This window comes from Epinephelus fuscoguttatus, linkage group LG7, assembly GCF_011397635.1.
Source record: "Epinephelus fuscoguttatus linkage group LG7, E.fuscoguttatus.final_Chr_v1".
NCBI lineage: Eukaryota > Metazoa > Chordata > Actinopteri > Perciformes > Serranidae > Epinephelus > Epinephelus fuscoguttatus.
This window is the reverse complement of record NC_064758.1, coordinates 43,052,780-43,069,331: the sequence shown is the minus strand read 5'-3', so window position 1 is coordinate 43,069,331 and position 16,552 is coordinate 43,052,780. Positions and strand designations below refer to the sequence as shown.

The 16,552-nt window shown below is 42.8% G+C and overlaps 2 protein-coding genes across 4 annotated transcripts in view; one reads left to right on the top strand and one right to left on the bottom strand.

Annotated features, from left to right (window-relative positions):
- The window catches only part of lama5 (laminin, alpha 5), a 137,852-nt gene extending 129,338 nt beyond the window's left edge, over positions 1 to 8,514 (top strand). For both annotated transcript variants that reach the window (XM_049582153.1, XM_049582152.1), the window contains exons 70-80: positions 25 to 155; positions 288 to 455; positions 1,410 to 1,542; positions 1,691 to 1,845; positions 2,346 to 2,538; positions 2,715 to 2,852; positions 4,998 to 5,157; positions 5,247 to 5,377; positions 5,505 to 5,598; positions 5,684 to 5,803; positions 6,953 to 8,514. In XM_049582153.1, the coding sequence (XP_049438110.1) occupies positions 25 to 155; positions 288 to 455; positions 1,410 to 1,542; positions 1,691 to 1,845; positions 2,346 to 2,538; positions 2,715 to 2,852; positions 4,998 to 5,157; positions 5,247 to 5,377; positions 5,505 to 5,598; positions 5,684 to 5,803; positions 6,953 to 7,101 (1,572 nt within the window). In that variant the 3' untranslated portion in view covers positions 7,102 to 8,514. The remainder of the gene's footprint in view (positions 1 to 24; positions 156 to 287; positions 456 to 1,409; positions 1,543 to 1,690; positions 1,846 to 2,345; positions 2,539 to 2,714; positions 2,853 to 4,997; positions 5,158 to 5,246; positions 5,378 to 5,504; positions 5,599 to 5,683; positions 5,804 to 6,952) is intronic.
- Positions 8,515 to 9,101: 587 nt separating this feature from the next.
- adrm1 (ADRM1 26S proteasome ubiquitin receptor) lies at positions 9,102 to 16,521 on the bottom strand. Of its 2 annotated transcripts, none has more exons than XM_049582178.1 (10): positions 16,421 to 16,521; positions 14,744 to 14,977; positions 13,461 to 13,577; positions 12,725 to 12,935; positions 12,053 to 12,134; positions 11,801 to 11,937; positions 11,412 to 11,546; positions 11,059 to 11,216; positions 10,829 to 10,931; positions 9,102 to 9,553 (listed from the first exon to the last, which is right to left on the bottom strand). In XM_049582178.1, the coding sequence occupies exons 2-10, from the start codon at positions 14,951 to 14,953 to the stop codon at positions 9,465 to 9,467; spliced, it is 1,242 nt and encodes a 413-aa protein (XP_049438135.1). In that variant the 5' UTR covers positions 14,954 to 14,977; positions 16,421 to 16,521; the 3' UTR covers positions 9,102 to 9,464. The 2 variants fall into 2 exon arrangements, with proteins under 2 accessions (XP_049438135.1, XP_049438136.1); XM_049582179.1 differs by having other exon boundaries at positions 9,103 to 9,553; positions 12,053 to 12,131.
- Positions 16,522 to 16,552: the final 31 nt, after the last annotated feature.

Sequence of the window (16,552 nt, the reverse complement as noted above, 5' to 3'; positions counted from 1 at the left end):
CCTGTGGCTGTTGTGTGCGTATAGGACGGAGTGTGTCAGGTGTTTTTGAATGAGGGCCACGTCGTGGTGAGAGCTGCAAACAGTGAGATTAAGACACTTAAGACGTACAACGATGACAACAGCCATTACATCGCTTTTTACAACAACATCAACGGGTAGGATGACTCCGCTGTTCTTTAAAACAGCTTCCAAATATCAACATGATGCCATCACACTTTGGTACAAATCTAGTTGTAGAGAACCTTCATGTATCATTAAGACTGACTGTGTGATCACTCGCCCTGCAGGATGCGTCTGTACATGGACGATGTGCTGGAGAAAGCAAAGGAGGGCATCCGAGTGGACAGCAGGGGGCGTGGTGTGACAAGCACACAGGGAAGCACCTTCCTGGGAGGAACGCCCAACCAAGGCCTCACCAACCTCACCGGATGTATCAGCAATGTTTTCATCAAGAGGTGAGAGGAGCAAGCAGGAAGAGCACACACAGCTCAGTCGAAATCTTTGAGTTATTCCTAGATTTGAACTGTTGATGGAAACTTGATGTGTTGAGCGTTAGATGGGCAGGCACTTTGGCATAGTTTGAGCAGTGACGTGGGCGCTTTGCTGAGTTACTGTAGTGAAGAGAGAGCTGAGCCAGAAAGCAAAGCTTTCGATTTACTGGTCCATCTACGTCCCAACCCTCACCTACGGTCATGAGCTTTGGGGAGTGACCGAAAGAATGAAGCCGCAGATACAAGCAGCCAAAATGAGTTTCCTGGGGAGGGTGGCTTGGCTCAACCTCAAAGATAGCATGAGAAGCTCAAAGTAGAGCCACTGCCCCTTCATAACGCGAGGGCCAGCTGAGGTGGTTTGGGCATCTGATCAGGATGCCAACTTGGCCCCTTGGCAGACCCAGAACACGCTGGAGGGATTATAGATCTCATCTGGAAAGTGTTGCTGGGGAGAGGGGCATCTGGAGTAATTTGCTCAGCCTGCTGCCCCCGCAATTGACCTTGGATTAGCGGATATGTATGGATGGATGATAGAAACCTCCATATATGATGTATATAAGTGTGTCAATGAAAACAATGTGTTTAATTACGCAGCAAGTCTTCTCAACAGAATAAACCCAACAATGAATTTATCCTCTCACTTAAAGTTTGTGAACAACAGAACGTAACCACATTCAGAAAAGCTAAAACTATTATAAATGTCTACAGGCAAGAAGAGATGCTCACGGCCTTTGCAAATGAAATTCATGACTTTTAAATATCTTTTTCAAGGCATCTGGTCATCTTGTCTGACGATCGAAGCAGGAGACACATTAATACAGAAGGAGTTCTGAAAAAAGACCTGCTGTATTTATATGTAACCTGCTGCTGGTTATAGTTTATGTTTGAAATGTTTGTGTGTTTGGCTCTTGTCTTCAGGACAACAAGTCCTCAGATGGTTTTGAACCTGCTGAAAGCTAAAGAAAACGTCAACGTTCCTCTGGACTGTCCCGCTGCCAAAAAACCTCAGCAGATCGTCGCTGCCCAGCCCAAACACAGCAACAAACCCAAGGTATGCGCACACACATGCAAAGCAAGTTCTGCTTTTCCCACAAATAAAAGACAAACTAGACAAAGTGTGTGCAGACATAAACAGCAGACAGAAGTGAACCTCTGTACCCAGTGATAAACTCATAATAAATGTACTCTGTGTCTCTCAGGGAAAGCACAAGAAGCCGTCGGGGTCTCGCAGCCGTAACACCAGGGAGTCGTGTCAGGGGGAGCAGTCAGACCAGGAGATCGGAGCGACACACTTCAGCGGCTCCACACACAGCTACCAGAGATACGACTCTCTGACCAGCTCTCTCAGCTCGATGTGAGTGTCAACACAAACTGGATTATGTGCATTTACTTTCTTTTCAAAAGTGCTGGGTTTTTTGTAGTCAAAAGATCATTGGTGTCATCGAGAATAATATCTCATAAGGATGTTTTATTTAGCCACGCTGTCTCTGAATGACGGTCCACCACTGCAGTCCAGACTGAAGTTGTTTTTAAGCTCTATTAACCCACTGAACACTAAACTAAAGACAAAGTAAGCGACTAGCTGGTGAAAAACAACTGAAACATTAAGCAGCTAAAAAGCCACATACTTTTCCCTGGGTGTGGTGGAGCCCAAACCTGAGCTAAATGGAGAGAGTATCGGACTCGCATTCATCAAGTAAATACAGGGATGTTTTTCAACACACAACCAGTAATGTTTTTCAGCTTGTTGTGGCCAAAAAAGGTAAACTAATTTATCTTTAAAAATGTCATAAGATGTTGGGGAATGTCTGTAAGTTAATATTCAATCACCCTTCTCTCTCGCTGTGTCTGCAGGCCTCACATCTCCATGGCGGTGAGGATCAACTCCTCTGATGGTATTGTGCTGTACGCAGCTGGCGGGCAGCGCGGCGCAGCAGTGATGTCACTCAGCGTGTTGGACGGCCACTTGCTGCTCCTGTTGGACGGAGGGAAGAGGAAGGTCAGCCTGCGCAGCCGCAAGAAGTACAACGATGACCATTGGCACACGGTGAGTTCGCACGCTAGGGTCACATGACTTGTCCTACCCAGGAAGTGAATTTATCTGTGTGACACTGTTTCATCTCATAATTAGTATTTTCTATCACCCAGACATGTCACACAGTGTCGTGTGTCTGAGTCACCTCAGTATCTCACCTGCTCTGCCTCTGTCTTGTGTCACCTCAGGTGTTTATAAAGCGTGAAGGAGAGAAGATCAGTCTGATCGTGGACGGCATCAACGCTCAGTCGAAGAAAATCCCCGGAGGAGACAGGACTCGTCTCACGGGGCCTTTATACATCGGAGGAGTCCCGCCCCTACTGACGGTAAAACATTCAAACTATATAACACACATGAGAGTTACCTGACCAGGTGTGATAACAGGTATACTAGAGATAAATAATAGGCTTTTTCTACCTTTGTTAGACTGTAATTTATAGAGCTATAGCTCAATAACTAAACCTGACACCATCATCGGTCCGGTTACTAAGAAAATGAATTATATGTTGGTTAATATGGTTGGGCCGGTGAGCAAGTTTTCATATTGCTTTGATATTGAGCCAAACACCAGACTGGACCAGTATACCAGATCTTACCAGGTGTCACGCTTGACTCAGCAGACAGTCCTGACTGGAACTGACACACATTTTATGTTCTGATAGACATGACAGTATCACCAACAGCAAGTAGCCAAGCTCACCAGAAACTTTCAGCACCCTGGCGCTCTCTCTCCAGCAGGACTTTACCCTATTTAGGTGTCTGTTGTAAAATTAGAAGGTGTCCTGTTGATTATTTCTCATTTCAACTTCATGAATCAGTCGAACTTCGTCCATTGTGGCGCTTTCAAAGCAAGTGACAGATGTGAGTAGAAACAGGACGTCCAACAAAAGTTCAGCTCACAACGAAAGGGACATTATTTAGGACACCTCTTATGTCGGCTTAAAATCGAAATGTTGTCATATTGGTGCAGTTTTAGTTCTATTGCCATGTCTCCTCTTGTCCCCCCAAAACACATGGATTTTTAGTTGCTTTGTTTTGGTGATAACTCTCACTCATGTGCCGTTTGCTCACTGCATCGCCTCCAATACCTACATTTGGTCTGAATATAAAGACATATGGTTAGAGCCTATCTATGTGGAGGAAGGGTCATACATTTTCCCCCAGTCACTCAAGGAAAAATATCTGTTGCTCTGAAGAGGGACAAAATAAAAAATGTTAAGTAAAATGTAAATAAGAAGTACATAAACCTAAAACAACAATATAAAATAGAACAGAAACTAAAGAAGTGACATCAAAGACAAAATTACAAGACCAAAGTGACAGTGGTGTGATCTTACTATATAATAACAAAAACTCTGTCTGTGCGTCTGTTCCATGTTTTTCTCCTCACTGACTTGGTCAATCCATGTGAAATTTGGCACAGTGGTAGAGGGTCATGGGAGGATGCCAATGAAGCAATATTACATCAATTGGCCAAAGGGGGGCGCTATAGCAACCGATTGAAATGTCAAACTTTGAATGGGCATATCTCATGCCCCATATGTCGTAGAGACATGAAACTTTGCACAGAGATGCCTCTCCTCATGAGGAACACATTTGCCTCAAGAACCCATAACTTCCGCTTATATAGATTTTCCACCATTTTAAATTTTTTGAAAAACACTTCAAATGGATCTCTTCCTAGGAAGTTTGAGCGATCTGCATGAAACTGGGTGAACATAATCTAGGGACCAATATCTAAAGTTCCCTCTTGGCAAAAGTTGGAAAACTTCCTAAAACTGAGCTTCTATAAGGCAATGAATATTGCGGAGGGCGTGGCTCATCACATAAAGGTGTAGAACATCTCAAGGGTTTCACCCATCACCACGCAACTTTGTAGGCATATGACCACACATAATCTGAGGGGACCCTCCATTATTGACCCCATCAAACAAAATGGGGGCGCTAGAGAGCTCATTTCTTATCTAGGCCTAACCGCCATATGGATTTTTACTAAACTTGGTAGATATGTAGAACAGGACGCCTCAAGGTGACTGGAGAAATTTAACTCTAATTGGCAACTGGGTGGCGCTATAACAACAGAAAAATGCTTCAAAATGGCTAAAATGCGACCGATCGCTGTGGCTCCCCCTGTGGACCAATGTTGGTGTTGTTTCTAATGTTTGGTATGACTAAGTCATGGTATGGTATGCTGTACATAATCACAGAAACTGTCAGTGTGTCATTCTGTCAGTCAGTCATTCTGTCTGTCCCACGTTTTTCTACTCACTGACGTGGTCAATCTATGTGAAACTGCACATAGGCATTGAGGATTGGCATAGGTAGAAGGTGACAAAGCTACCAATGGGTATGGACTAGTTATTATCTGAATGTGAAAATCTGTGAACTCACACACTGACTCAAACACAGAAATCACACATCTGTTCTGTTGTAATGACTTCCTGTCTGTGTTGTTTTGTTCTAAACTTCAGGCTCCAGGCTCTGGTGGTTTCGTCGGTTGTGTCAGGGACCTGACGCTGAACGAAGCCCCCGCAGGAAGCCCCACTCACAGCCAGGGGACGGTGCCCTGCTTCCAGGACCCTCTACAGCCTGGAGCATATTTCTCTGGCCAGGGAGGACACATCGCAATCGGTACTTATCATCATCGCTCTCCTGTCATGGTGTGTCCTCTTGTTTGAGTCCTGTCGTGTGCTGACTGAGAGCTGTCTCTCTGCCTACAGATGAGTCTTTAGTTCTGGGTCGGGATCTGGAGATCCAGTTGGAGGTTCGGCCTGTGTCAGACTCTGGGCTGCTGTTGCATGCTGGGACGTCACCTGACCAATACCTGAGTTTGGTCCTCAGCCAGGGACAGGTGAGAGGAAGCCAAAGAGAGGTTGTTTTTTTTTTTTGATTGAAAAATAAAGCATGATAATTGAACTAAAATAAAAACCTGACCGTGGGGATTCGGTGTGTGTGTGTGTGTGTGTGTGTGTGTGTAGGTGACAGTTTCATTAAACAGCGGTAAAGGTGAATTCTCTACCTCCTTCACTCCTGAAGAACCTCTATGTAACGGACGCTGGCACACCATCACAGGTGAGTTCAAGTCAACAGATCATTATTCGTCACTGTGTTGTTGCCCTGTTGTAACACTAAGATAATTATGTCATTGTGTCTCCAGTGGTGAAGAAGAGCAACGTCCTGCAGCTCCATGTTGATGCAGCCAGTGAGCACAGTGTCGGCCCGAGACAGAGCCGCTCTGCAGGGGCCAAAGAGACCGTTTACCTTGGAGGAGTTCCCAGTGAGTACTTCTTCTTCTTTAACACCAAAATCACGTCCCATGTGTTTACTTCTCATGTTGAGTATAAAGGTAGTTTTTAACGAGGTCACGATATTAACGATCAAGGTCAGGTCCACCTACACTCACTGGCCACTTTATTATTGAGCCAAAATGCCTTGTTGATGCCAGAGGTCAGAGGAGAATGGCCAGACTGGTTCAAGATGATAGAAAGGCAACAGGAAGTCAAATAAGCACTGGTTCCAACCAAGGTGTGCAGAAGAGCATCTCTGAAGCAACAACACCTTGTCCAACCTTGAAGCAGATGGGCTACAGCAGCAGAAGACCACACCAGGTGCCACTCCTGTCAGCTAACAACAGGAAACTGAGGCTACAATTCACACGGGTTTTCTCACCAAAACTGGACAATAGAAGATTGGAAAAACCACATTCAGATGGAAGCATGGATCCATCCTGCCTTGTATCAACGCTTCAGGCTGCTGCTGCTGCTGGTGTAATGGTGTGGGGGAGATTTTCTTAGTACCAACTGAGCATGGTTTAAACACCACAGCCTACCTGAGTATTGTTGCTGAGCGTGTCCATCCCTTTATGACCACAGTGTACCCATCCTCTGATGGCTACTTCCAGCAGGATAACGCACCATGTCACAAAGCTCACATCATCTCAAACATGACAATGAGTTCACTGTACTCCAATGGCCTCCACAGTCACCAGATCTCAGTCCAATAGAGCACCTTTGGGATGTGCTGGAACGGGAGATTCTCATCATGGATCTGCAGCCGACAAATCTGCAGCAACTGTGTGAATTAAGGCAGTTCTGAAGGCAAAAGAAGATGGCACCAACTGGCACTAGCAAGGTGTACCTAATAAAGTAGCCGGCGAGGGTCTATGGTACAATATTGCCCGTGTGTTTTGAAACCTTAAACATCAACTCCCCCTAAAAGTGGCCATAATACTACGCAGTACAATGCAACTTTTACTTCTCTACAAAAGAGGAGTTTTTCTTTTATTCATGCAGTGACAGGTTGTTGACACAGGTGGGTGTTTTGATCATCTGGTTGGAGTTTAACATCAATTTTCAGCTGCCTGGTGGCTCCTTACTGCTCTCGCGCTTGCTCTCTTTAAAATGCTGTTCCCCTCTCTGTCCACCAGATGGCGTCACAGTTCCTGGTCTACCTGCCGGCCTGCCAGCCTTCCACGGCTGCATCCGCCTCGCGACCATCAACCACAGACCTGCCATGCTGTCCAAACCCCTGGCTGTGCACGGAGCTGTGGGGACGCAGGGCTGCCCACACATGTAAACCCAACATACACACACACACACAGTCTTATCCTCACATTCCCCAACTACAAATTACTGGTGGTGGGTGTCATGTTACTGTAGCTAATTTAAAATATATATATTAATATTTATTTTCTATTTTCAGAAAAATGTATATTTTATATTTTACAGTTTGTCGTTGCAATATTACTGGTTTGTTTTTGTGCTACAGGGTGCTATAACACGTGTCTGCACACAGAGATGCACTGATACAGGTGACTGCTGCAAAATATCAAATATCAATCAGAAATCAATTATAAAAAACAAAATGTGTGTATATTGTAAATAAAGGCAACACAGCTTGATTTTTCTTGCTTTTGCAAACACAGATAATCTTGATCCGCATATATTAAAGGATGTATACAGCTGTTTATCGTGCATCTCTAGCAGAGAATGTTAAATACCTACTGAGTCGGTACACTGTGAACACTGTAATGTATGAGCAACGTCCTCAGGCAGCGCAGATGGGAAACGTTTCCTGTAACTGGGACTAGGACTGGACTTTTGGGAACATCAGAGTTAATTAATTCTCAGTGATTTTTGTATTAAATAATGAATAAATTTAAAATGCAACTAGCTGCATAGAAGCAGAGAAGAGGAGATAAGAGCAGGTGTTTTAGTCGCTGCTCCAACACTGTTTTGATGTGTTACGGCCTTAACTGTCTTTCCCCCTCTACATTATGGTTTTAAACGGAAGCTGAGAACAGTCGACCTTGCTTTTATTTCTTGAGACCGACTTAATTCTGTCATGATCTCAAGAAAATAAGCTTTGTTATCTCAACAAAACAAAGGGTTGTTTCCTGTTATTACTTATGTTTATCAGAGACGATTCACGCAAAAGAGTGGGTTGTTTGCATCCCTGAAATCAGGTGTAATCAGATGAACCAGACACGCTTAATAATCTCCGTAATTATTTCTTGATCTGGAGAACACAAGTCGATCAAGAAAATTATCTTGTTACATAATCGCCATTTGTTTTTTTCAAGAATCAACATAAATTAACCCGTTATCACAAGAAAATGAGATTTGTTTTCTCGAGATGATTGAATAATTAACTCATCTGGAGATATCGGCGTTCAAAAAATAATTCCAAGTACACCCATTCTTGGCTTCCTTGTGTATAATGACCTTAATTTTCTTTTCTCCTCTGCATTAAGGTTTTGTATGGAAGTCAAGAACAGTCTTTTTTTGTATGTCTAATTTTAAGATCAAGTTAATTTTTTCATTATCCCAAAGGAATAAGCTTGGTTATCTCGACAAAACAAAAAGTCGTTTCCTTTTATTTCTCGTTTATCAGAGACGATTCACGCAGAAAAAGTGAGTTGTTTGCGTCCCTTAAATCAGTGATTTCATGAAGTTAAATGAATCAATCAATCATTTTTGAATTTAAGAACAACTATTCAAAAAGTGATCAATTATCCTGTTGAGAAATTGCTTATTTGTTTTCTTGAGTATTGACAAATTAAGCCATTATCACGTTCGATAACAAAATTATTAACTCATGATCTCAAGATAAAGGCATTAAAAAAATTATTTCAAGTACGGCCGCTCTCAGCTTCCACATTTACAGATTAAACAGCAACAACTTAATCAGAAGTCAGTTTTCTCCTCCTCCTTACACAGTGTTGGAAAGTCAAAAGATTAATTCCACCATGAAGCGAGACAACGTCATAACTGTCCCATCTGTGAGGTCACGTCCAGGTTGCAAGCAGCGTTTCCCATCTCTATTCCGTCATAAATGTAAACATGTACCAAACATGAGTGTGAAGCTTGTATGTAATATAACCACTTTATATAAAAAAAGAAAATGTCACCGAAAGAATAAGCTGTTCCCTCCCCACACTCCCAGCCCCCCATGTGTTGTAAATGTATTTTTTAAATAAAGTTTTTAATACAAACTGTAGTGTCAGTGTTTGTTTCCCATCTGCAGAAGAAGAGTCTTGAGGTGAGTTGTTTTTGTTTGCTAATATGATTTTTATTATCAAGAGTGTATCACAAAGACTCGGGCGGTGACAGTCTGTGGAACAACAGGAAGAAAACAAAATCTAACGTAAGGCTCAGTCCCTGCGATGTTTCGTAACTCCTTTCAGAATAAAAGTGATGGTCAGTATAAAAACACAGAGCTGTTGATAATGTCAGTCACATGGTCGTCACAGTGAAAACTGGCCAAACGTTCACGTGTCAACGGCTCTGCTAACCCTTTGCTGTTGATCCTGAGTGAGGAGCAGAGTGTTGCCTTTGGTATAGAGAAGTGTCAGACAGCATTAACGACAGGAGGGGAAAGAAAAAGTAACAAGGAGGAAAAGGAATCACAGATTTTACTGAGGCTTGGCAGAGTGTGGTCTAATCCAGACTCATGTCCTCGTCGTCTTCCTTCTTGTCTTTGGCGTCTCCTCTGTTGCCCTGCATGGCTTTGGCAAACGCCTCCACGTCTGACAGAGGGAGACAAAATACAAACATATAATTATGAATAAATAACAGAGGAAATAATGTTACAAAAATTAGGACTTTAGGACTTTTTTTTTTTTTAATCTGACTCAGAATTAATTTTAAGACCAAACAAAAAAAAAACATGAACCAACATCAGTTACTTTGGTTAAGGACAATTTTGTCAAATTAAATGTTTATTGTAACACACAACATGACATTATTTGTCTGGTGGTGTGGATGAGGGTCGAGCAGAACTGGGAAACATCTGCCATTTGTTGGGAATTTTGGGTTTTTTCACTCTGCATGTGGGATGTGTGCAGAGTTTGAAAAACTTTTTGCATTAAACACACCTTGTGTGCATTGCCTTGTTCCGGTTTCAGCCATGCAACAAAATCCTGGTAACATAGTCAATTTTGTCTGAATTTGCACCTCCCCATGTCGTCCAGGGTACAGTGACAGCTAGCTGGCAGACAGTGGATCCTCTACTTTGAGTATCCCAGCTGAAAATGTGAGTGTTGTTGGTTCCGCTATCCTCATATGTTGAGGATTTATAAATTCCTACTACCTATGTCTCTGCATTTTTTTTTTTTCAAAAGCCAACGACCCCCTTAAGAAAAAGCAGTGTCTGGGTACTACTCTAGTGCCTACTCTGTACCAACGTTTAAGGCCGCAGAGGCAGGTAGCGTCTGAGGTTGCTAAGTGACCATAACCAGCACCATATCACAGACGACTTACCAGAGCTGACCTTCTTCCAGGTGTTGTTTTGTAAGTGTGTATTAGGCCGAAAATACTGCCAGTGGCACAGATGTACAGCTCTGGGCATCCCTTCACTAAAATTATTCACTTTTCCATATTTATCACAGACTGATAATAATGGACAAAGAGAAAGACATCTGCCAGGTGTGAATGGTTGTTCCTTGTCATGTGACATGCAGTGCGCGCTGCTGCGTTCCAGAAGTTGAACTGCAGTTGTTGCATCTTGAGAAATAGGCACTCTGGAACACCTGTGTGCTGCAGTTGCGTCTCTTTGGTTTGAGTGCGCCTGTCGCATGTCTAAATTTAAAACAATTCCCAAACTCCCAAAGAAGGCTTGGGTTAGTCATAAAGAAGCGGGCTTAGGGAAACAGCATTTTTTAACCAAAAATTAAATGTTCAGAATATAAGGAACACACCAGGAAGCTGAAGAATGATATAAAAACTTAAACAAATAACAAACCTGCCCTTTAAAGGAATAGCTACATGTTTTTCAAGTCTATCGTCTACAGCGTGCGTCTCACCTCCTCGGTTGGCGGCGTCCACAGCTTCTGCCGGCAGACCAAACTGACTCATGAGAGGGCCGAGCTGCCCGGAGGCCAAGGCACTGCTGAACATGCTCATGGACTGAGGGAGGGAGGAATCACAGTCAGTGCGGTTTGAGATCAACATGTTGGAGGTTGTTATTTCACTTAAAATTGTCTTGATGAGAATGTGAGTGTTTACTTGGAGCTTCTTTGTGTGTATCTGTTACCTGTTGGAATTGAGGGGAGTTGATTGTGTTCTGGATCTCCTCGGCGCTCTGCGGTAAACTTTCTCCACTGGGGAGGAAGGGCAGGAGCCTCTGCTGGACCTCAGCGTTAGCCAGGATGGGAGCCATCATCTCTGGGGTGCAAACACTTGCAAGGTCCACTGCAGAACAAGAGAGGAGTCCTGTTAGTCATATTTACTGAAACACTCCTGGATTTACTCACTGTTCTGTTTTATTCTTTTCTCCATTGACCATATTTCTGTCCTCTGCCTCCCTCATACAGCTGATGTTTGTATTCAGGCTGACTCAGCACCATACCAAGAATACTGCCCCACATTCAATCATTTGTCACTCACCCGCTGTTCCCTGAGCAGCCGACGCTGCTGGGACGTTCATGGTGGCGAGGATGCTCTGAAGGTCACTGAGCTGGATGGGCTGGTGGGAGGTAGGGCTTCCAACAGAGGCTGGGGCCTGGGGAGTCTGAGCTGAGGCTGCAGACGAGACAAACGAGGACAGGTTCAGAGCAAGGTGTCTACAGGTATCAGACTTCAATGTAATGCCTTTAAGACCCTTTTAATATAAGTTATAGTCAAATTTAAGGATGATTTTTGGACAAATCATCTTTTTCTTTTATAGGAATTGCAGGAAAATATAAAGATAAGTAGTAGACATTATCAGGTTCAGTTTTAGGTTCAGGATTCTTAATTAACATTCACACACAATAACAGTACTGCACTCTGTGTACCTGGTGTGGAGGGAGCAACACTGGTGGGAGAGACAGCTGAGGCAGCAGGAGTCACAGGGGTGGTGGGGGCCTGAGAGGAGCTCACCCTGGGGGCTCCGCCTGATGACGGAGTGGCGGCTGCTGACTGGCTACGAGAGCTAAAGAGGAGGAGGAGGGGAAAGGAAGAGGACAGAGCAAAGAGATATCATTGATTCAGAGGTAAGTTATCACATTTTTACATATTTTATGGTCCATATCTGTGTTCTTTCTTACCTGGATGAGGAGCTGCTTGTGGCTGGTCCTCCGCTGCCCAGCAAGTTGGCAAGTCCTGGTCCTGCTAGAGCTCCCAGGCCTCCTTAGACAAAGGCAACAGATCAAAAAGGGTCTACATTGATGTCTGATTCTTATTTAAAAACATACATCAACTGTGAGCATAGCTTCACTTTATGTTTATTAAAATAAATGTTAAAAAAAGGGAGTACAAGCAACACTCCAGTCAAGTCCAAAACACTGTGGTCAAGCTAAGTGATGTCATCACACAACGGTGTAGTTAGTTTTAAGATGGATATTCGACAGACATTCACTGCAGACCCAGCAGTGTCTTTTTAGTTTTACTTTCACCTGATGTTGGCAGCAGGTAAACGCACCTCGCTGCCCTTCTGTTTACTGCTGGGGGTTGACATGGATCCTCAACTGTACTATGAACAGAACCGCGTCCACATGGCGGCAGCTGTCCACTGACTTTGAAAGTATGTCAGAGCCTTTACTGTCCTCGTGTGTCTTAACATTCTCCTGTCTTGTTATACAGCAGCTCATTTGTAACATGCAAATACACATTTGTGTTTACTTTACTAAAGATTTCCCTGCTCTCGACAGATTAACGACTATCTGCAGTGGTGTGCGTGCAGGTGTATACATATCAAAGAATTATCCAGTGGTGCTCACCCAGTCCTCCCAGTCCCGTCGGTCCAATCAGCTGCATCAACTGATTGTGGCTCATATTTCCCAGCAGGTTTTGCAGGCCTCCCTCTCCTCCGAGTGCAGAGAGTTCGTGGCCGCTGCCGCCTCCGCTTCCTGCCGCTCCGGGAATGGGAGGGTTGTTCAGGTACTCGTTCACCTTACGGCAGTACTCGTCATCCTTGTCACTCTTTGGCTCCTGGTGAATGGGACATGCAGGAATTCCTTGAAATCAGAGCTTACTTCCCCATAGAACAAGGCAACAACAACAATACAGAAAAGCTCAGTGTATATTTTAACTTATTGTGCTCTTGTCTCTGATTCGCAAGTGACCTAATTCTACAAACTAATAGATGAAATATGCATCAAAAAGTCAGAAGAAAATCTAACAGAAGAATATATATTGACACAAATGAGCCTGCAGGATGATATGACTTTGTTCATTTGACTAATAGAATCCCTCCAGACTGGAGCAGATAAAAAGAGCAAACTGCTGGAGATAATAAATTGTCTGCCTGACAAACACACTGATGACAGTCACACACACTCTGTCATCATGAGTGTAATAATCCCTCTTCTCTGCTCATTATTGCCTCCCTCTTAATTTCTCTCTATTGAACAACCATCTGCCTGGACATAAATGGACACAGATGTCATGTACTCACTAAGACAGTTTTCATTTCTCCCCCCATTAGGAAGGCGATGAAAAACATCTTCCTCTCACCTGCATCCAGAAAAACAGTCTCTTGGATCCGGCCTTGAATTTCAGCACGAAGACACGTCCGGTGGTGCACTGGCTCACCTTCTTGAATTCACAGTCATCAGGGAAGATGATCAGGTCCTGGGACAAAAAAGGCACAACATAAGACATTCACAGGAGAGAGATGGAGGGGGAAAACACTGAGGTTGCTCTGCCACAACAAATCAACATCAACCAATTACCGAAAGGGAAAACCAAGGCAGCAGCGTCACTGCTGCTCTGAAATAAAGACACAGTCACCTAGCCTTCTCTGTAGAGTGCCAGCTAAATTATGATTCAGTGTGTCTGGATTGCTTGTATGAAAAATGCCTGTATGTACAGCTGCAGAATGAACAGAGAAAAGAGCAAAATGACAAACTGAGGCGACACTCTTTTCTCACTGCAGGAGTGCCGTCACTGCCCTCATTTTCTTTGTGGTATTTGTGGAATGTGCAACATGTCTGAAGATAGAAACAACTTCTGTCATGCTGAGTTTTCAAAAAAGTGTGATCACACCAGCTGCCAAAGTCTTTGCAGATGCTTTCCATGTGAACCCTCAGCAAACATGTTGTTTACTGCAAACTTGTACCACTAAGTACAAGCCCTAGACAGGTTGACTGAGCTGTTGACTTTTTTAGGGATCTTATTGGTTACAAGGGTTGTCATGTTTAAAATTCTACTTAATCTACAAATTTCACTCCCACTAGAATCAACGATTACTCAAAGTATATGCAGTTGTAGTGTGAATAAGAGAATGTAGCAGATTGAAAATCATTCCTGCTGATTAGAGCTAGAGGATTACATTGACTGGGATAATCTTAGTTTATTGGAATTATATTGTAGCCTTGTATATGTTGATCGATAAACAACTAGAAACTGCAGTACAAAAGTGCCAAATTATGTTTGAGGTGATTTTGATGCTGCATTCAAACTTGTGAACTCAGAGCTCTCAGAAAATTTCAGCTTGTGAGGTTGTGAATACTCTTCTCATTAACACGGTAACCATGACCCCATTTTAACGCAGCAACAAACAGTGTCTGTCACGGTCTTTGTTTGTCCACCAATTTACCGCCAAGTTTACTTTTTGTGTGCCTAAAGCAAGTCCAAAATGTGGTCACAATTAAATTTAAAAAATAATAACTTGAAGGAGTCTTTATAAAACTGTTTATCTTGAAAAAATAAGCTGGGCTAACCTCACAAATGTGAATTTAATTCAACAGCTGTTCAATGTAAATGTGAATGTAACAGCTGTTATTAAAGTTACTCACATCATCAACATTGCCAGTCGTCCTGTCCTTCCAGCAGAAGTGAATCAGGGAGTCGTCAGACTGCTGGATGTACACCATGCCCTTGCGTTTATCAGGTGTCACTACGTTCCCCTTCAGAGTCATTTTCCCGGCACGAAACTCCACCAGGTACTTGCTGGAGCTTCCTCTGGAGCCGCTCACCAAGCTTGGAAAGAGAGCGCCTGAAGACATCTTTAGATCTCTCTGTAAACAACCCTGAATACCGGAAGAAAGGAAAACAAGGTCAGGTTTGCAAGACCATACAAGTTTACATACTTTGTATTTAACTCTGACATGACTGTTAATCATATGGCTAACCTAGAGTTTCTTTGTGAAGAAGTGGAAAAGGGACAGAAATGTACCACTTTTTTGAGTTGCTTTTGTATGTGTGAGTCATGGAGAAACCTAGTTGAATCACAGCTGAAACCATATTTAGCAAAACTATCAAAAGCAAAACAATGTCCTTGCACATATAAATGTACAAGTTGGCCAATACATAAATCTCAGGTCCTTGTCATTTTCACCAACTAATGTGAATACTTTTAGTGCCAACGCTGTTGCTACACACTAATACAACAACTAATTTGTTGTTTTTTTAACCAAAAATTCAGGACTTAAAGGGCAACTACACCCATTTTCAAAATTCATACATGTTATAACTATGGTGTAAGACAGTCCAAAAATATTAGCAGTCATTAACAATTCTCAAAGGGTGCTAAAACTCAAGTCTGTGATGTTATAGGGCATAAAGTCTGGAGCTGAAGCATAGACAATGAATTGGGAAAAGACTGAGAACGCTGCAATAGAATAAAGCTTATGTGGGTATAATAGATAACAAACAAACAAACATTCTCTGGGTCCACAAAATTAGGTCCCCATGCACAGTCTGTGGACCAGGTCCAGACATTATACTCCATGACATCACAAGTTTGAGACTTGTTTCTCTAGTTTCAAGTTTTGAGAGAGTAGTTCATGTTAACAAACATTAATTGAGCTTTCCTAGGCCATGGACATAACATACTGGACTCACTAATGTAGGTGGTGTCCCCCTTTAATTTTTGCTTTGTGAAGCATTCAGTCCTTTTGTTCTGATTACTTTGTGACAATTTGGCAAACAAATATGTTGCTTACCACTGATAACTGTATTTTGTAAATAAGTTACTTAAAGAAATACCAATGACTTTAACTAACTTTTTAATCTGATGCCGGCAGATTTAAATCTTATAATGTTTTGACATTAACTCAAGGAGTTAGCTAACATTACTGTGCTGTAGGCTAGAAACTATCATTTTTATGTTTTAATGCTTGCAGCTTTTTACATAGAATAACATTTTAGACGTAAAATGACCGTGAAAATATCACCGCTGTCTGATTTTAAAGTTTCAGGGATGTTGAGCTGTTTGTTTGTGTCACAAACACTTTTTTGTCACAAGCTAACTAAAGTAGCAGTTAGCCACCTAGCTTCGTTAGCATTGAGGGGCTTTGACTGTTGGTTGTCAGTGCTAACGTTAGCCCGTGACTTGGCTAAACCGACAAACGACAAAGACCAAACTCGTACAATTTATCTAACCAGCAAAATTATTGGAACATGAGAAAAAATATCTATCTTTGTATAGAAGCAGGTTTAATAAAGTTTACAAATGAATCGTGCTCAAATACCTGAAGTTTTGTTGAAAGAGTTTATCGACAACTTTTTCTTCGTCGCTCACTAGCAACGTAGCTGACTTCCTGTTACGTTGTGAGCGCGCGCACAGTGCTCGCGCACTGATAAGGGGGCGGGCGAGTGAGTGG